The sequence below is a fragment of the Schistocerca cancellata genome, chromosome 8 (genome assembly GCF_023864275.1).
Source record: "Schistocerca cancellata isolate TAMUIC-IGC-003103 chromosome 8, iqSchCanc2.1, whole genome shotgun sequence".
NCBI classification, from domain to species: domain Eukaryota; kingdom Metazoa; phylum Arthropoda; class Insecta; order Orthoptera; family Acrididae; genus Schistocerca; species Schistocerca cancellata.
The window spans coordinates 540,845,397-540,865,035 of NC_064633.1; the positions used below are offsets into that span (position 1 = coordinate 540,845,397).

Consider the following 19,639-nt stretch of genomic DNA (forward strand, 5'->3'; position numbering starts at 1 on the left):
TGTATGTTTAGAGTGCTCCTAAAATAACTTCACATGTGTCTTTGCTTCTGCCCCCTATGATAAATGTGTAATTTTCCCAGTCAATGGACGTCAGATTAAAGTCTTCACCCGTAACTATGGATAATGTGGATATTTATTTCCTATGTACTTTCCCTGAAACGTTCTGTGATGTTTGTTGCGGATGCTGGTGGTCTATAAAAACATCCTAATACAATGGTCACTCCTTGTCTGATTGACAACTTTATTCAGACTATTTTGCAGACCGGCCGAGTATCGATCTCAATTTCATTTAAACAGCTTTTAACTGCAATGAACACACCACCTCCCACAGCATTAGTCCTATCCTTCCTAAACATTGTCCAATCCGAATTCAAAATTTCACTGCTATTTATGTCTGGTTTCAACCAGCTTTCAGTACCTAATACAATATTGGCATTCTACATCTACATCTACATGGTTACTCTGCAATTCACACTTAAGTGCCTGGCAGAGGGTTCATTGAACCATTTTCATACTACTTCTCTACCATTCCACTCTCGAATGGTGCATGGGAAAAAGGAACACCTAAATCTTTCCATTTGAGTTCTGATTTCAATTATTTTATTATGATGATCTTTTCTCCCTACATAGGTGGGTGTCAACAAAATATTTTTGCATTTGGAAGAGAAATTTGGTGATTGAAATTCCGTAAATAGATCTCACTGCAAAGAAAACTGCCTTTGTTTCAGTGACTGCCAACCCAACTCGCGTATCATATCACTGACACTCTCACCCCTATTGCACGAAACACAAAACAAGCTGCCCTTCTTTGCACTTTTTTGATGTCCTCCATCAGTCCTACCTGGTAAGGATCCCAAACTGCGCAGCAATATTCCAGCAGAGGACGGACAAGTGTAATGCAGGCTGTCTCTTTAGTGGGTTTGTCGCATCTTCTAAGAGATCTGCCAACAAATCGCAGTCTTTGTTTCGCCCTCCCCACAATATTATCTATGTGGTCTTTCCAATTTAAGTTGCTTGTAACTGTAATTCCTAGGTATTTAGTCAAATTGACAGCCCTTACATTTCTGCAATTTATCATATACCCAAAATTTTTTGGATTTCTTTTAGTACCCATGTGGATGACCTCACCCTTTTCTTTGTTTAGTGCCAATTGCCACTTTCTGCACCCCACAGAAATTCTCTCTAGATCATTTTGTAATTGGAATTGATCATTTGATGGTTTTACTAGATGGTAAATTACAGTGTCATCTGCAAACAATCTAAGGGGGCTGCTCAGATTATCACCTAGATCATTTATGTAAATCAGGAACAGCAGAGGGCCTATGTCACTACCTTGCAGAATTGCCAGATATCACTTCTGTTCTACTCGATGATTTAACGTCTATCACTATGAACTGTGACCTCTCTAAGAGGAAATCATGAATCCTGTCATACAACTGACATGGTACTCCATATGCATGCAATATGATTAATAGCCACTTGTGAGGAACGGTATCAAAAGCCATCTGGAAATCTAGGAATATGGAATCGATTTGAGATCCCTTGTCGACAACACTCATTACTTCATGAGAATAAAGAGCTAGCTGCATTGCACAAGAACGATATTTTTGGAATCTGTGTTGGTTATGTATCAATAAGTCATTTTCTTCAATGTGATTCATAATGTTCGAGTACAGTATGTGCTCCAAAATTCTACTGCAATTTGAGGGCAGTGATATGGGTCTGTAATTCAGTGGGTTACTCCTATTTACTTTCTTGAATATTGGTGTGACCTGTGCTACTTTCCAGTCTTTGGGAAAGTGAGCGGTTGTATATGATTGCTAAGAAAGGCACTATTGTATCTGCACACTCTGAAAGGAACCTGATTGGTATACCATCTGGACTGGAAGATTTGCCTTTCTTAAATGATTTGAGTTGTTTCACAAGATATCTACTGTTATGTCACTCATACTAACAGCTGTTCTGGTTTTGAATTCTGGAATATTTACTTCGTCTTCTTTCGAGAAGGAATTACGGAAAACTGTGTTTAGTAACTCCGCTTTAGTGGCACCATCATCGGTAACATCTCCATAGCTATTGCACAGTGACGGTATTGACTGTTTTTGCCACCGGTGTACTGTACTTATGACCAGAATCTCTTTGGGTTTTCTACCATATTTTGAGACAATGTTTCCTTGTGGAAACTATTAAAAGCATCTTGCATTGACATCCGCACTAAATTTCGAGCTTCTGTCAAACTTAGCCAGTTTTGGGGATTTCGCATTCTTCTGAATTTGGCATGCTTTTTTCGTTGCTTCTGCAACAGTGTTCTGACATGTTTTGTGTACCATGGTGGATTAGTCCTGTTTCTTATTAACTTAGGCGGTATGAATCTATCTATAGCTGTCGATACTGTATCTTTGAATTTGAGCCATATCTGGTCTACACTTACATAATTAGATTAGAAGGAATGGAGACCCTCTGTTAGGAAGGCATCAAGCGAATTTTTATCTGCTGTATTAAATAGATAAATTTTGTGTTTATTTTTAGTGGTTTTAGTTGATATGGTTTCGAGCCTCGCTACAATGACCTTGTGTTCACTAATTCCTGTATCTATCATTATGCTCTCTATTAGTTCAGGATTATTTGTGGCTAAGAGGTCAAGTGTGTTTTTTGCAACCATTTACAATTTGTGTGGGGTCATGAACTAATTGTTTAAAGTAATTCTCGGAGAAAGCATTTAGTACAATTTCAGAAGATTTTTTTCTGTCTACCACTGGCTTTGAACATGTACTTTTGCCAACAAATTGAGGGTAGACTGAAGTCTCAACGAATTATAACTGTATGAGTGGGGTACTTATTTGTAATGAGATCCAAGTTTTCTTTGAACCGTTCAGCTATTATATCAGCTGAGTTGGGGGGTTAGTAGAAGGAGCCAATTATTATTTTGGTACGGCTGTTGAGTATAACCTCTGCCCATAGTAATTCACAGGAAATATCTATTTCAACTTCACTACAAGATAAACTACTACCGATAGACACAAACACACCACCACCTACTTTATTTAACCTATCTTTTCTGAACACAGTTTGCGCTTCTGTAAAAATTTTGGCAGAATTTATCTCCGGCTTTAGCCAGCTCTCTGTTCCTATAATGATTTCAGCTTCAGTGCTTTCTATCAGTGCTTCAAGATCTGGTACTTTTCCAACACAGCTATGACAATTTACAACTACAATACCGACTGTTGCTTGGTCGATTCTCATCGTTTCTTTGCCCTGTACCCTTTGAGACTGGAGCCCTTTTTGATCTTTCCCAAGACTGTCTAACCTAAAACACTGCCCAGTCCATGCCACACAGCCCCTGCTACCCGTGTAGCCACCTCCTGTGTGTAGTGGACACCTGACCTATTTAGCGGAACCTGAAACCCCTATGGTGCAAGTTGAGGAACCTGCAGCCTGCATGGTCACAGAACCATCTTGAGCCTCTGATTCAGACCCTCCAGTCGGCTCTGTACCAGAGGTCCGCAATTGGTCCTGTCAACAATGCTGTTTATTTCAGAGAGTATCTCAGAGAGTAACTCAGAGGGAATACTGACCCTACAACTTATCTTAGAAGAAAGATTAAAGAAAGACAAACCTACATTTCTAGCATTTGTAGACTTCTGAGAAAGCTTTTGACAATGTTGACTGGAATACTCTCTTTCAAATTCTGAAGGTGGCAGGGGTAAAATACAGGGAACGAAAGGCTATTTCCAATTTGTACAGAAAGCAGATGGTAGTTATAAGAGTCGAGGGGTATGAAAGGGAAGCAGTCGTTGGGAAGGGAGTGAGACAGGGTTGTAGCCTATCCCCGATGTTATTCAATCTGTATATTGAGCAAGCAATAAAGGAAACAAAAGAAAAGTTCAGAGTAGGTATTAAAATCATGGAGAAAAATAAAAACTTTGAGGTTCGCCGATGACATTGTAATTCTGTCAGAGACAGCAAAGGACTTGGAAGAGCAGTTGAACGGAATGGACAGTGTCTTGAAAGGAGGATATAAGATGAACATCAACAAAAGCAAAACGAAGATAATGGAATGTAGTCGAATTAAGTCAGGTGATGCTGAGGGAATTAGATTAGGAAATGAGACACTTAAAGTAGTAAAGGAGTTTTGCTATTTGGGGAGCAAAATAACTGATGATGGTCAAAGTAGAGAGGATATAAAATGTAGACTGGCAATGGCAAGGAAAGCCTTTCTGAAGAAGAAAAATTTGTTAACATCAAGTATAGATTTAAATGTCAGGAAGTCGTTTCTGAAAGTATTTGTGTGGAGTGTAGCCATGCATGGAAGTGAAATGTGGACGATAAATAGTTTAGACAAGAAGAGAATAGAAGCTTTCGAAATGTGGTGATACAAAGGAATGCTGAAGATTAGATGGGTAGATCACATAACTAATGAGGAGGTATTGAATAGAATTGGGGAGAAGAGGAGCTTGTGGCACAACTTGACTAGAAGAAGGGATCGGTTGGTAGGACATGTTCTGAGACATCGAGGGATCACCAATTTAGTATAGGAGGGCAGCATGGAGGGTAAAAATTGTAGAGGGAGACCAAGAGATGAATACACTAAGCAGATCCAGAAGGATGTAGGCTGCAGTAGGTACTGGGAGATGAAGAAGCTTGCACAGGATAGATTAGCATGGAGAGCTGCATCAAACCAGTCTCAGGACTGAAGACAACAACAACAACCTTTGGAATGACCTGTTTAGGTGAACTAACAATTTTTACAGTTGGCACACCCACATCAGTGTTTTTCAGGCCAATTGTTGGGTTCACAGCACCGAGTTACGACACCTGAAGATGGGCATATGAGAGCCCGAAACTGGTTGTGTGATAATAGAAAAAGAACTTTAAACTGTAGTGGTATTTTCAATCTTTGGTATAATGTTCAGCTGCAGATGTTCCTCCAACAGGATTGTTATTAGCTCACTTTGGTTTAGAGCAGTAGGTGCAGTCCATCCTTCATGCAACTCTACGTGCCATATTTTGTGGTAAAGTCATACTCCATGTGACAAGAATTGTGCACCTATTTTTCAAGGAAAGGTGGGCACTACCACTTCCTTGGCTTGTGTGGCTGTGTGTACATGCATGGGAATGGAACATTGTTTGTTAGCAATTTATCCATCACAGTCCTTTCAGAACCACTGTTGGTGCCCTGTGGAGTCACATATAAATTGTATGGAGGAAGACTCATCAGGAATATTTTGAGGCTCTCTTCGATTCCATACCATGATGTTTACAGAGTCTTCGATACTGCTGGGGGTGAGGGTGAGGATGGGGTGGGTGGAGGTGGGGGTGGGAACACCACAAACAGCCTCAAATGTGAGGCTGGTTGTGATCTCCATCAACAATCTTTCATCAAACAGTATCTATGGAGTTCAACAACATTGATAAGAAACACCTACAGATTTTGAATGCAGCATGGAGGTGCTCTACAACATACTGAATTTCGCAAGTGAGACATTATTTACTGTTTTGTGAACTTGTTATTTGTGTACTGTAATGAACCCAATCAGCAGTATAACGTTCATTTCAGTCATACTTCCTCAGTTTTGTAGTTTTCACAAATTAATGTATGTCTCATTGATTGTTTCTTGTAATGCTCTTTGTTAAGTACACTTTTGCTTTGAGTTTCATGGCGATCACTTTTTGACCATATAAAGGGTTGCAGGAGTACCAGGTCAGTGAGCAATCCCTACGCTCCAGAAATCAATATACATATATTGCTTTGAGTAAAGTCAGAGCCTTTGTTTCCTCTCTCTTATATTGCTAGTTTTTTACTTAGGTACAAATTTCTAAGTTTTGTATGGTATTGAGCTGTTTCAGCTTCAACTCAAAATAAATATGAAAAAGTAGATACCATAGTTTAGAGAATGGACAGTGATGGTGAAGGTACTGTTACCAGTTCAAAAATTGTCTGACAACTGACTTGTCAAGCAATTAGGATATTTTAGCTATAAACAAAGTTCTCCTTGCACTTTGAAACATTTTGCATATTAAAAAAAATAGCATGTCAGAGAAATATATTGTTTTTGGAGTCATTTGCAAATAAGTTGAAAACAAATCAGGTAAGACTTATAAATACGTAAATGGTAAGGATTTACAACAATTCAAACTTTTTGACAAAAATATTAACTCTCTTTTACAAATCAAATGGTCATAACATACATATTTCATTAAATGTTGTTTGTAAGGACCTATAGTACAATTTCAAATTTTATAATCAGGATAAGACAAATTAAATAAGATGTAGCTGAAAGAAATCTATAAGAAATTTAATGTGTCTTTTTGTATGGCAATGATTGCTTAACATTTATCACACAGTGTGCATTTTGCATGAATATTTCTACAAGCAAACATTATTATATAAATTCTTTAGTGATATAAAAAATATTTTCAGGTAGTAAGAAGAGAGTAAGTATAGTTCAGACTGCTAGTATACTGCAGCTACATCAATAATTACCTTATTCTTGATTTTTCTCCTTATCTTCTTTAGGGACTTTTCCTCAGCTTTTGTGAGTGGAAGTCTTGTTGGGATTGGGTATCCTTCAGCCAGAAGTGTTCTCTTCTCTTCCTCTGTCAGTATCAACATTCCTGTTGACCCTTTCTGTAAGAGATACATTTTTTGAATCAGGCTTTTTCTCACAATGATTACAAATTGTTTTTAAAACTAAAGAGTACTATCCCTCAGAAATCCTATAACATGGAAAGTTAAGCATTATCCAAGTGCAACATGCTGTTTGTTTGTATGTTAATCATTACATTAGCATTACTTAATGGTGAGACCAAATCATCATCATCACCTTCACACAACAAAGTCTGTTTCTAAGGTACCACAGAATTTGCGTTTTATCTGAATGATTCCAGAGAAAAATGAAATGATTCATAAGAATAACGCCTTAATATATTTACATCTACAGATACTCTGCAAACCATAGCAAAGTGCATGGGAGGGGTAAGTTCCATGCACCAGTTATTAGGATTTCTTCCTGTTCAATTCATGTATGGAGTGGGGGATGAGAAGAATTGTTTGAATGCTTCTGTGCTTGTTGCAATTATTCTGATCTTGTCCTCATGATCCCTATATGAGTGATACATAGGGAGTTGTAGTATATTCCTAGAGTCATCATTTAAAGCTGGTTCTTGAAACTTTGTTAGTAGACTTTCTCTGAATAGTTGTCCGCCCCCAGTAGCTGAGTTTTCAGTGTGACAGACTGTCAATCCTAAGGACCCGGGTTCGATTCCCGGCTGGGTCAAAGATTTTCTCCACTCAGGGACTGGGTGTTGTGTTGTCCTAATCATCATCATTTCATCCCCATCGACGCGCAAGTCGCCGAAGTGGCGTCAAATCGAAAGACTTGCACCAGGTAGTTTACATCTATATTCAAGAGTCTACCAGTTCAGTTTCTTCAGCATCACTGTAACACTTTCAATGAGTCAAACAAACCTGTGACCATTTGTGCTGCCCTTTTCTGTGTATGTTTAATATCCCCTGCTAGTCTTATTTGGTATGGGTCCCACACACTTGAGGAATATTCTAGAATGGGTCACATGAGTGATTTATCAGCAATCTCTTTTGTAGACTGCTAGCATTTTCCCAGTATTTTGCCAATAAACTGAAGTCTACCACCTGCTTTAGCCACAACTGAGCGTATATAATCATTCCATTTCATATCCCTGCAAAGTGTTACACACAACTATTTGTATGAGTTGGCCGATTCCAGCTGTGACTCATTGATATTAGAGTCATAGGATAGTAAGTTTTTCAATTTTGTGAAGTGCACTATTTTACATTTCTGAATATTTAAAGCAAGTAGCCAATCTTTGCACCACTTTGAACAATCTTATCAATCTCTGACTGAATATTTATGCAGCTTCTTCAAGACTGTACTTCATTATAGATTACTGTAATAATCTGCAAAAAGTCTGAAGTTACTATTAATATTGTCTGCAAGGCCATTAACATACAACATGAACAGCAAGGGCCCAACACACTTTCCTGGGTCACACATGAAGTTACTCCTACATCTGACAATGACTCTCTGTCCAACGTAAAATGTTGTGTCCTCCCTACCAAAAAGTCCTCAGTCCAGTCACAAATTTAACTTATTGACAGTAAGTGTAGGTGTGGTACTGAGTCAAATGCTTTTCAGAAATCAAGAAATACTGCATGTTCCTGACTGTCTTGATCTAAAGCTTTCAGTATGTCATGTAAGAAAAGTGCAAGTTGGGTTTCACATCATCAATGTTTTCAGAATCCGTGCTGGTTGGCATTGAGGAGGTCATTCTGTTCACGACATCTCATTATGTTTAAACTCAGGATATTTTCTAAGATTATACAACAAATCAATGTCAAAGATATTGGACTGTAGTTTTGTGGGTCATTTCTACTACCCTTCTTGTAGATGGATGTTACCTTTGCTTTCTTCCAATTAATGTGCACAGTTTTCTGTTCGAGAGACCTACAATAGATTAGAGTAAGAAGAGGGGCTAACTCAGCTGCAAATTCAGTATAGAATCTGAGAGGGATTTTATCAGGCCCTGAAGCTATGGAGATATGGATGTTACTTTTGCTATCTGAAAGTTGATGAAAACCTCATAACTCCATCTGTCACTGAAAACCTCACAATTTGAGTACCCAGTAACTCCATTATCAAAGATATATTTGAAAGTGTTTGGGTTTCTCTGATCTGACAATAACTGGGCTTCTACTACCTTGTTACACATGTATGAACTTTATCTGTATCAGTTTATATATATATTTTTGCTTCTATTGTGAAATATAGCAAAATGGAGTTCGAGATTTTCATTTCCTACCGTCAAAGTGCTACAGTACATGTCATGACAGAATTGCACCAAAGTAAATGAATAATTATAGTTTTGTATGCTTCATTAAGTCATTACCATCTCCCACATGTCCACACATGACAATCATACAATTAGTTAATTATTCAAATAGCTTTCAACAGTTTTGTTTAAATTTTATGGTCCCCTTATATTATTGTATTATCTGAGAAACATTGTTTCTGAATAAATGGCCATGAAATGGGTGTCATAAAGTAGGTGACTAACATGCATATCAGTAATTTTAAAAGACACTGCATATTTCTAGCACAAAACATAATTTTTTAATGTGTACACTTGGTACTGTATATTTTATGCATAAAATTTATTGTGTTTTTAATCATTTTGTCTGAATGCATAAAAGAGTATAATAATTATTCCATCATTGAAGATATTGTATTTAATATCTACTTTTACATAAATACTACATAAGCCATTATATAATATATGGATGAGGGTACTTTGTACCAATATTTTTCCTCCCTTTTCTATTCTGCATGCAAATCAAGTGGGAGGAGGATGGAGGGAGGGCAGGTAATGGATTGACTTCATTATATGCTTCCATATGTATGTACACTCCTGGAAATGGAAAAAGAACACATTGACACCGGTGTGTCAGACCCACCATACTTGCTCCGGACACTGCGAGAGGGCTGTACAAGCAATGATCACACGCACGGCACAGTGGACACACCAGGAACCGCGGTGTTGGCCGTCGAATGGCGCTAGCTGCACAGCATTTGTGCACCGCCGCCGTCAGTGTCAGCCAGTTTGCCGTGGCATACGGAGCTCCATCGCAGTCTTTAACACTGGTAGCATGCCGCGACAGCGTGGACGTGAACCGTATGTGCAGTTGACGGACTTTGAGCGAGGGCGTATAGTGGGCATGCGGGAGGCCGGGTGGACGTACCGCCGAATTGCTCAACACGTGGGGTGTGAGGTCTCCACAGTACATCGATGTTGTCGCCAGTGGTCTGCGGAAGGTGCACGTGCCCGTCGACCTGGGACCTGACTGCAGCGACGCACGGATGCACGCCAAGACCGTAGGATCCTACGCAGTGCCGTAGGGGACCGCACCGCCACTTCCCAGCAAATTAGGGACACTGTTGCTCCTGGGGTATCGGCGAGGACCATTCGCAACCGTCTCCATGAAGCTGGGCTACGGTCCCGCACACCGTTAGGTCGTCTTCCGCTCACGCCCCAACATCGTGCAGCCCGCCTCCAGTGGTGTCGCGACAGGCGTGAATGGAGGGACGAATGGAGACGTGTCGTCTTCAGCGATGAGAGTCGCTTCTGCCTCGGTGCCAATGATGGTCGTATGCGTGTTTGGCGCCGTGCAGGTGAGCGCCACAATCAGGACTGCATACGACCGATGCACACAGGACCAACACCCGGCATCATGGTGTGGGGAGCGATCTCCTACACTGGCCGTACACCACTGGTGATCGTTGAGGGGACACTGAATAGTGCACGGTACATCCAAACCGTCATCGAACCCATCGTTCTACCATTCCTAGACCGGCAAGGGAACTTGCTGTTCCAACAGGACAATGCACGTCCGCATGTATCCCGTGCCACCCAACGTGCTCTAGAAGGTGTAAGTCAACTACCCTGGCCAGCAAGATCTCCGGATCTGTCCCCCATTGAGCATGTTTGGGACTGGATGAAGCGTCGTCTCACGCGGTCTGCACGTCCAGTACGAACGCTGGTCCAACTGAGGCGCCAGGTGGAAATGACATGGCAAGCCGTTCCACAGGACTACATCCAGCATCTCTACGATCGTCTCCATGGGAGAATAGCAGCCTGCATTGCTGCGAAAGGTGGATATACACTGTACTAGTGCCGACATTGTGCATGCTCTGTTGCCTGTGTCTATGTGCCTGTGGTTCTGTCAGTGTGATCATGTGATGTATCTGACCCCAGGAATGTGTCAATAAAGTTTCCCCTTCCTGGGACAATGAATTCACGGTGTTCTTATTTCAATTTCCAGGAGTGTATCTTTCCTTATTCACACAATTCTTCTATGAGATATATGATGGGAGAAATAGAACTGTTTTACAATTTTTTCAAAGTTGCCTAATGGCACTTGCAGCAATAAAGTCATTTTTTTTCGCAAGGGTCCTTACGGAAACTCACTAAGAAATTCTGTAATATTCTTGTACTGATAAACAGCAAAATTAGATCATCATGTTTCTGAATTCATTCAGTTTTTCCCTCTGATATGACTTTGTCATGTACTAACAATACTTGCACAAAGGGAAATGACACAATTGCTTGATTCTAACTGGAGTTTACAATGTTCTCCCAAATAATTTGATATGATTTTTAAAAGAGTAAACTGCTGTTTGATGGTGTATTACTATGTTTCACTTATGTACTATATAGATTTCAGCTTTTACGCCATTATCAAGTACAATGCTAAAAGTTGTTAGACCGTTATTATGTCATGTCATGTGATGTGTGGTCTTGTTTCCATGCTTTGGACTGCCTTAACAGATATGATGTAATAATGGTCTAACAACTTTTGGCATTGTACTTGATAATGGCATAAAAGCTGAAATCTAGATAGTACAGAAGATAAATATAGTTATACACATTGAAATGGCAGTTTGCACTCTTAAAAATTACTGCATGACTGTGGTTCAAAACCACTGAAAATTTGGTATGAATACCCAGATGACATCTTAGCCATGGTAATCTCCTCCTTCCTGAACAATTGTGGTGTCAATGGAACATTACACCCTAATCTTCTCATTTCCTGTTTACAATCAACGATAGCTCATACAGCACTCATCAATGCAGTCAACTTTGTGGCCACACTTCAGTTTCACATAATTTTTCCAAGAAGTCTGAAACATCAATCTGCTCCACATATATTTATATTGTGTTTCTTCCTTTTAATAATGCTTTACAATATTGATCTATCAATACACACAGGTATATAAATTGAAGTCACCTGTTATGGTTCTGTCTGTATGACCAGGCTAATCTCAGGAACTACTGTAGAGATTTTGATATGATTTTCACTAATAGGTAGACATTTCCAAGAAATGTTTGTGTATATAATTTATAAATATTTCAGAAATTGCACCAATTTCTGATGTTTTTCCCAAGGACAGCCATATACAGGTATTTTCTGAGATTTTACAGGGGACGAATGTAGATAACAGCAGGCATTTTCTAGACTGCAGTTTTGTGAAGGATATGAAAGCGGTAACATAGAAGCATTATTTGGTATTGTTTCACTTGGTACACTTACTGGCTGGTTGCTGATGAGTGGCGTCTGGATGGGCTGCCTGCCAGGGGCAGCAAGCAGGAGGCGAGGCTGCTGAGTGGTCGAGCCAGAGCTGGAGCGTTGCACACGGCCCCCCACACATGCTACACCTACTCCTGGGGATGTCGGTTCGCGCCCTGGAGATGCGTTGCCTTCACTGTCGCTAGTGGTTGAGGACGGTGGTGTCGGTGGCAGTGTGAAACCTGTGTGAGCAATGGACAAGTCAGCAACTCTCATCTCTGTCTGATGCTACATCCAGAAAATCATCAATACCACTAGCTAATGAATCAGTGACTCTTTTTTTTTTTTTTTTTTTTTTTTTTTTTTTACATTGATGAAGATTGACGCCTTTTCAAAATTAGATTGAAATAAATTTGCTGAATGTGAATAACTTGGCATCAGCAGTATGAGGTACAGATGTTCTACCTGTTGGTGACATGTGAAAATTTGTACCAGACCAGGACTCAAATCCGGATTTCCTCTTTATTGTGAGTGGTCACCTTATCATTAAGGTACCCATGCATGCATCCTGGACATACCCGCATTTCCATATATCATGCTGTCAACAGCCCTATACCACAGTCTTTTTACTTTCATCACTGTGGTATAAGGATGTAGATAGTGTGACATCTGGAAATTTGGTCAGTTCGCATGGATAGCCTGATGGTAAGGCGACCGCTCGAGATGGTGGGATACCCAGGTTTAAGTCCTTATTTTGCACAAACTTTCATATGCCACAAATGGGTAGAACACATCTACCTAATAATTATGGAAAACTTCTCGACAGACTTAAATATGCAGTCCATAAAAATGAAGTAATTCCCCTCTAATTACAGATCCATTTCATTCCTTCTAGTCCTTACAACAAATTTTGAGAAAATGTCCTACAATAGACTACTGATTCATTTTTATGGCATAACCTGCTGACTGACTGTAGCCCCCCCCCCCCCCTCCAGAGAAATTTGTTTGAGCTCACAATTCCTGGCAGGGATAAGAATGCAAATTATCCTGTTGATTTATTCTGTGATCTTGAAAATGCCTCTGATTACATTTACCTTGAAATTATATTCAGGAAACTTAAATGTTATTTATAATGCAATAGACTGGCCAGACAAGGTCCAAAGATGCGCACAATGATAAATCCCATCAAACTGAAATAATGCAAGGATTGTAGATATTATCAGACACTATTAAAACCACATTTAAACTGAGGGTTTCTAACTTAGCATGACAATTGTCCATGTATGTAACACAACTATGAATGTTAATAGGGAACAATTTAACATCAAAGAAAAAAACAGTATATTATGAAATAGTGACTTTAACATTGATATTCTAAGTTGATTTTCACTTTTACCACACAAACAACTAGACGTACTTGTTATCTGAGTATTATCAACCACACTTTTTACATACTGATAAAAAGTTGCAGGTCAGATATTGTGAAAAGCATGTTCACATGCATGAAACATGCAGAACATAGCTACTATTATGCCTGCTCACAATTCTAAATATCCATCTGTAACACTAGTGTAGCAACTGAAGACAGTGGCCTTGATCCTCACTTCTAGTTATTGTCAGGATGTAGAGGGTGACAATTATTGAACTACATGAAAAAAAAATTAAATTAGTTACAAAATACAGCATGCACACACTTTATTCAACATGTAAACGTGACTACAGATATTCAGATTTAGGTTATGACATGTTTGATATGTCTGCCATCATTGGCAATGTTGTGGTGCAGACAAATAGGGAAATTGTGCTTGACCTGCTCAAGTGTTGGAACATTGATGCTGTTGATGACCTTCTGAATGGCTGTTTTCAGCTTAACAATGGGTTTGGGGTTTTTGCTGTACACCTTGTCTTTAATATAGCCCCACCAAAGGAGCCACATGTGTTCAGATCTGGAGAATATGGCAGCTAATCGAGGCCCATGCCAGTGGCCTCTGGGTGCCCTGAGCCAGAATGTGGTCCTCAAAGTGCTCCTACAGGACATCACTCTCCTGCTTTTATGGGGGTGAGCTCTGCCTTGCATGAACCACATCTTGTCAAAATCAGGGTCACTTTGGATAATGAGGATGAAATAATCTTCCAAAACCTTTAAGTACCATTTGGTAGTCACTGTGCCATCAAGGAATATTACAGCGATAATTCTGTGACTGAAAATTGCATACCGCAGTCACCTGCTGAGGATAAAGATATTTCTTGATAGCAAATTGCAGATTCTTAGTTCCCCAAATGCACCAATTTTACTTATTGATGAACTCATCCAAATGATAGTGGGCTTCATTGCTAAACCAAACCATACTAATTCCCATCATGCCCTGCGGCCAACCGTGCAGTTTGAACATCCTAATGCAAACCATTCAGAAGTTATGATGATTTTATTTAATATAGTTCAATAATTGTCACCGTGTCTCTGTGACAAAGGTGTTTTAATCCATACAACCATAACCACCAAACAAAATTCAGCTTTGACTAGTCAAGACAATGTTTCACAAACATGCATAGTGGAATGATTATGTACACAATGGACTGAAACTCTATGTGGTTAAGACAGTAATGCTGGCCACCTTTAATGAATAAAATAACTTTGTGGAGCTACAGAGTAAGCAATGCGGAAAAACATCACTAACACAATCCTAGGAATTCATATGGATCACTTAGAACAAGACGCTCCATACATATATAAATACTTACACAGAGGACTTAGTGCACGAGACAGTTTCTCCAGAAGTTAATTTGGTTGTGTTTGTCCAGACTAAAGAGAAATAAAGAGGAAATTATTGATATTACAAAATGTATGCAAACACACCTGAAGTGTTAGGTTCAACTTTGATGTTGAGCTTTGGTATGACCATTTTCTGCTGTGCGAAGATGGTACCGCGTGTCGCCAGCAGGATGGTGGGTTGCTTCAGGACGCTTTGCTGACCACTTGTCTGCAACAAAAGTCTCCAGCTTTCAGACAAAACTCCAAAAATGTCAGAACACACACACACACACACACACACACACACACACACACACACACACACACACATATATAGCTTCCAAAGTCACATTTATATCCCTATGCTCTCAACATTTTCTATGGTGTCGTCCATCAACACTTCAAAGAGGTCTACTCTGGAAATATGAAATGAATTTTAATTGCTCTTTCAGCTTCAGAGACTGGATGTTTTGTGTACAAATTACAGATGCACTAGTCACTTCCAAATTGCACGACACATTAATGCAATTGTTCCAGCCATTGCTGTTAACTGAGTAAAATGTTTCTTTCAGTAGTCTTAACAGTGCAGCCTTGAATAGAGTAATCTCTCTCCCTCATTCATTCTTTTCATCCTAATTTTATTCATTCAAGCTTCATTCATTCATATATTCATTCATTTAAGCTTCAGTATCTCATTCTTATTAACCATTTATTCAGTGCTGCCTTCATTAATTCAAAAATATTTAAAAATAGAAAAAGTTAAGGAATTATATAAATGGTCTGTATGTTGCCATATTTCCCACTGAGAAGATGTACAGTAATTATAACACTGACTTCCTCCATTTCATAGTGATAAGTCACAATTATGATACATGGAACACAAACACTAACAGTAAGTACCTAGTTTCCTTCACACACTTACTCGTAGTTTGCTACATTCATTCATTCCTCCCTCTACCTCCTTTCTATTGTTCATTTATAACTTCCTTCTTTAAATTATTCTCCCTCCCTCTTCCATTTACACTAGCTGATCAAAAGTGTCCAGACACAACTACATAACATGGAACTGATTACTAGATGTCACAAGATGTGAAGGCTATTACATTGTCAATAAAAAAAGCAGCAACAGAAGAATGGGTGTGTCAGGAGAGCTCACTCACTTCAGATGTGGACTAGTCACTAGATTTCACATGAGTTACAAATACACGAGAGTCATTTTAACTCTTCTACTGTCCACTGCTGGTGATGTGACTGTGAAGCGGAAATTCAAAGGAACAACCACAGCTACACTAAGACCGCTGAGCATTGTGGAGTGTGATTGTAAAAAATTACATGAGATCTGTGGAAGGAATCACTTGTGAGTTCCAAAGTGCCACCAGCAGTCCAGCTAGCAAAATTACTGCCTGCAGGGAGTTACAAAGAATGGGGTACAAAGGATGAGCAGTTAGTCATATGCCACACATTTGTATTTGATGCTTGAGGTGGTGGAAAGAGCAATGCCACTGGACAGCGAATGACTGGAATTGAGTGATTTAGAGTGATGAGTAATGCTACACTCTGTGTCAATCTGATGGAAGGGTTTGAGTTTGGCGAATGCCTGAAGAACATTATCTGTCATTGTGTGTAGTGCCAACAGTGAAGTAGGGAGGACGTAATGTTATTGCATGAGAGTATTTTTCGTGGTTAGGGAGTGATCTCCTGTTTGTATTAAGAAAACAATAAATGTGGAAGGATATGAACACATTTTACAGCACTATTTACTGCGTACAGTACAGGAAAAGTTTGGATATGATGATGCTATGTATCAGCATGACAATTCACCTTGTCTTAAAGCAGAATCTGTGAGGCTGTGGTTTGTGAACAAGAACATTCCTGAAATGAACTGACCTGCCCAAGAGTCCCAACCTGAACCCTATGGAACAGTTTTGGAGTGAGTCAGAATGTTGACTTTGCTCCTGAGCCCAGCTTCCGGCATCACTAGCTCCTCTGGTTTTGGCAGTGGGCTGCCGTTCCTCCACCTCATTCAAAGTGTCTGCAGCAAAGTTCGAGCCACCATAAATACAAGGTCTGGACACACTTCATATTAATATCCACTAAAAGGTATGTGGGTACTTTTGATCAGACAGAGTATAATTCATGACCCTCCCTCCTTCTTCCATTCATTCACTCACACATACACCCGTGTACCCAACATCACATTATGTCCCATCACACCTTGACCAGAATGAGATTTTCACTCTGCAGCAGAGTGTGCGCTGGTATGAAACTTCCTGGCAGATTAAAACTGTATGCCAGACCGAGACTCGGACCTTTGTCTTTCGCGGGCAAGTGCTCTACCATCTGAGCTACCCAAGCACGACTCACGCCCTGTCCTCACAGCTTTACTTCTGCCAGTACCTCGTCTCCTACTTTCCAAACTTAACAGAAGCTCTCCTGCGAACCTTGCAGAACTAGCACTCCTGAAAGAAAGGATATTGTGGAGACATGGCTTAGCCACAGCCTGGGGATATTCACAGAACGAGATTTTCACTCTGCAGTGGAGTGTACACTGATATGAAACTTCCTGGCAGGTTAAAACTGTGAGGATGGGGCGTGAGTCGTGCTTGGGTAAAGGTCCCGAGTTTGAGTCTCGGTCCAGCTGCAAGGTTTGCAGAAGAGCTTCTGCTTGCTCGTCGTCAGTTGGCTCGTGAACAAAACCTGCCATTCCTATTCTGTATCGTCACTGGTGACGACAAATGCTGTCTTCACGCTAACATAAGGAAAAGAAAGAAATGGCCGAGCCAAAAGAAATCAGCAGCTTCCCGCACCAAGGCCTGCGGGCATCCGCAAAAGTTAAGTTGTGCATTTGGTGGAACAGTGACTGTGCAGTGTACTACGAATTGACTTCTCTAGACGCAACTATCTCTGCTGACATTTATTGTCAACAACTGCGACGTCTTGCTGATGCAGTCCGAGAACAGCTACAAAGAAGACAGCGTGAAGTGATGTTACTCCACCATATCGCCCGCCCGCATTCCGCTAGACTGAGAAAAAACACTACACAGGAGTTGGAAACTCATTCCATACCCGCCTTATTCACCTGATCTTGCGCCCTCAGGTTTTCGCCTTTTCCGCTCTCTACCGAACTGCCTTCAAGAACTTACTGCCGGTTGAAAAAGTCCTCTGAACACGGCTCCACGATTTCTTCGTCTCAAATCGTGTGATTTCTAGAGTCGTGGAATCGAAAAGTTACCTCAGAATAACTGGCACACTATTGTAATAGTGAAGGAGAGTGTATTATTGGTGACTAAAGTCTCTCTTATGTGTATCTGTCGTGTTTATCGAACTTATGGAGAAATGCTACGAGCTTATCCACCAACCCAATACCACAGTCTAACGTAACAGTCGCGACACTTTGCCTTGATTTTGTTACCTACCGCGCCAGCAGCGCCCCAAGCGGCCAATAACTTAAACTGTGAGTTGGGCGCGATCGTGAAAGCTATAGTGGTTGTTTATTTTGACTTCTACAATGGTTTTTACTAGCGGCAGCGTTTGTAGCGCAATAAATTGCAGCAACAACAGGAAGAAGACACCACAGCTGCCTTTTTTTAAGTTTCCTAAGGATCATGTTACTAAACTGTATCGTCAGGATTCACTTGCAAACTACACGTGTATTAATGATTAATGTTTCGTTTTAAGAGCAGAAAATGGCTAGTTAATAGCAGACAACATTAGGTTTCGTTCGCTACATTTCGAACAAAACCAGTTCATGAACACACACAATAATAAACTCGTATGAAATGCGGTACCCACACTGTTTGACATCCAAAATAAGCCGCCTTAGCTGACGATGAAGAGGAAACTGCCACAAAGATTCGACAATCCGTCTAAAGCTGTAAAACAGTCCTATGGCGCAGAAGCAGCCAGTTCAACTCTCCATGTATCAGTGCCAGATTCGTGTGAATCGTCAACACAGACCTCCTTTGACGATGAAGTGGTCAGATTAAGTGCAGTTATTCGTGTCAACAACAGCGTAATGTTTGGTGTGTATTTCATTCACTTATGTTGTTAGTCACTTAATTTTCCTTGCTTCCTTCGTGTGATGACATTATTTTGTTAGCACCTTGTTCACTGACAGATTGTTTGAATATTATTCAAATATTTGGTTTTACGTGAAATGTAATGTAATCAGCTCATTATAATGTTTTCAACATATTTCTCCCACTATTTGGCAGTTGCTTGTCCCACTTAGAATAATATAAAGATGAAGGTCGTACTTGTGGCAACAGGCGACGACAATGACAAACACAGTAGGCCTACAGAACCCTTTTGCATATAGATATACATGTCTGTGCTTCTTACGTGTGAATCTGTGTGTTAATATTCTTTTGATATCAACGTGGTAAACTGCAGTTCTATCCAATGTCACAAGTATTTCGTAATGAATGTGTTGTAACTTGCCACTCGATTCACGGCTTTTGTCCATACTTGCGCTTATTTTAGAATCATTTTTAGAAACATATATGCCTTCTGATACTACACAAACCCTTGGAGTCAAGAAAATAACTCAAATATTTCGTAAATTACGTAGGAAATGGTTTGCAAAACAAACATCATGCTTACGACGTGCCTGACGTTCACCTTACTCGCCGCTTGGAGCGCTCGCTAGTGACGCTCCATCTGTCAAACGGTAACAACTTTTACAGCAGTGAGTGTCGCGACTGTTACGTTAGACTGTGCCAATTCCCTACCTCCTCATGAACCCACTGCCCCTACCCTCCCCCTGTTCCTCTGTGTGACGATGCAGT

General features: G+C 40.1%; 1 protein-coding gene across 1 annotated transcript in view; it reads right to left on the bottom strand.

The window, feature by feature from the left end:
• Positions 1-19,639, bottom strand: part of LOC126094499 (cyclic AMP response element-binding protein A-like) — a 574,109-nt gene that overhangs the window by 16,030 nt on the left and 538,440 nt on the right. Inside the window, exons 4-6 of the mRNA XM_049908908.1 lie at positions 14,958-15,081; positions 12,125-12,342; positions 6,485-6,628 (exon numbers count right to left, since the gene is read on the bottom strand). Coding sequence (XP_049764865.1) covers positions 6,485-6,628; positions 12,125-12,342; positions 14,958-15,081 — 486 coding nt within the window. The remainder of the gene's footprint in view (positions 1-6,484; positions 6,629-12,124; positions 12,343-14,957; positions 15,082-19,639) is intronic.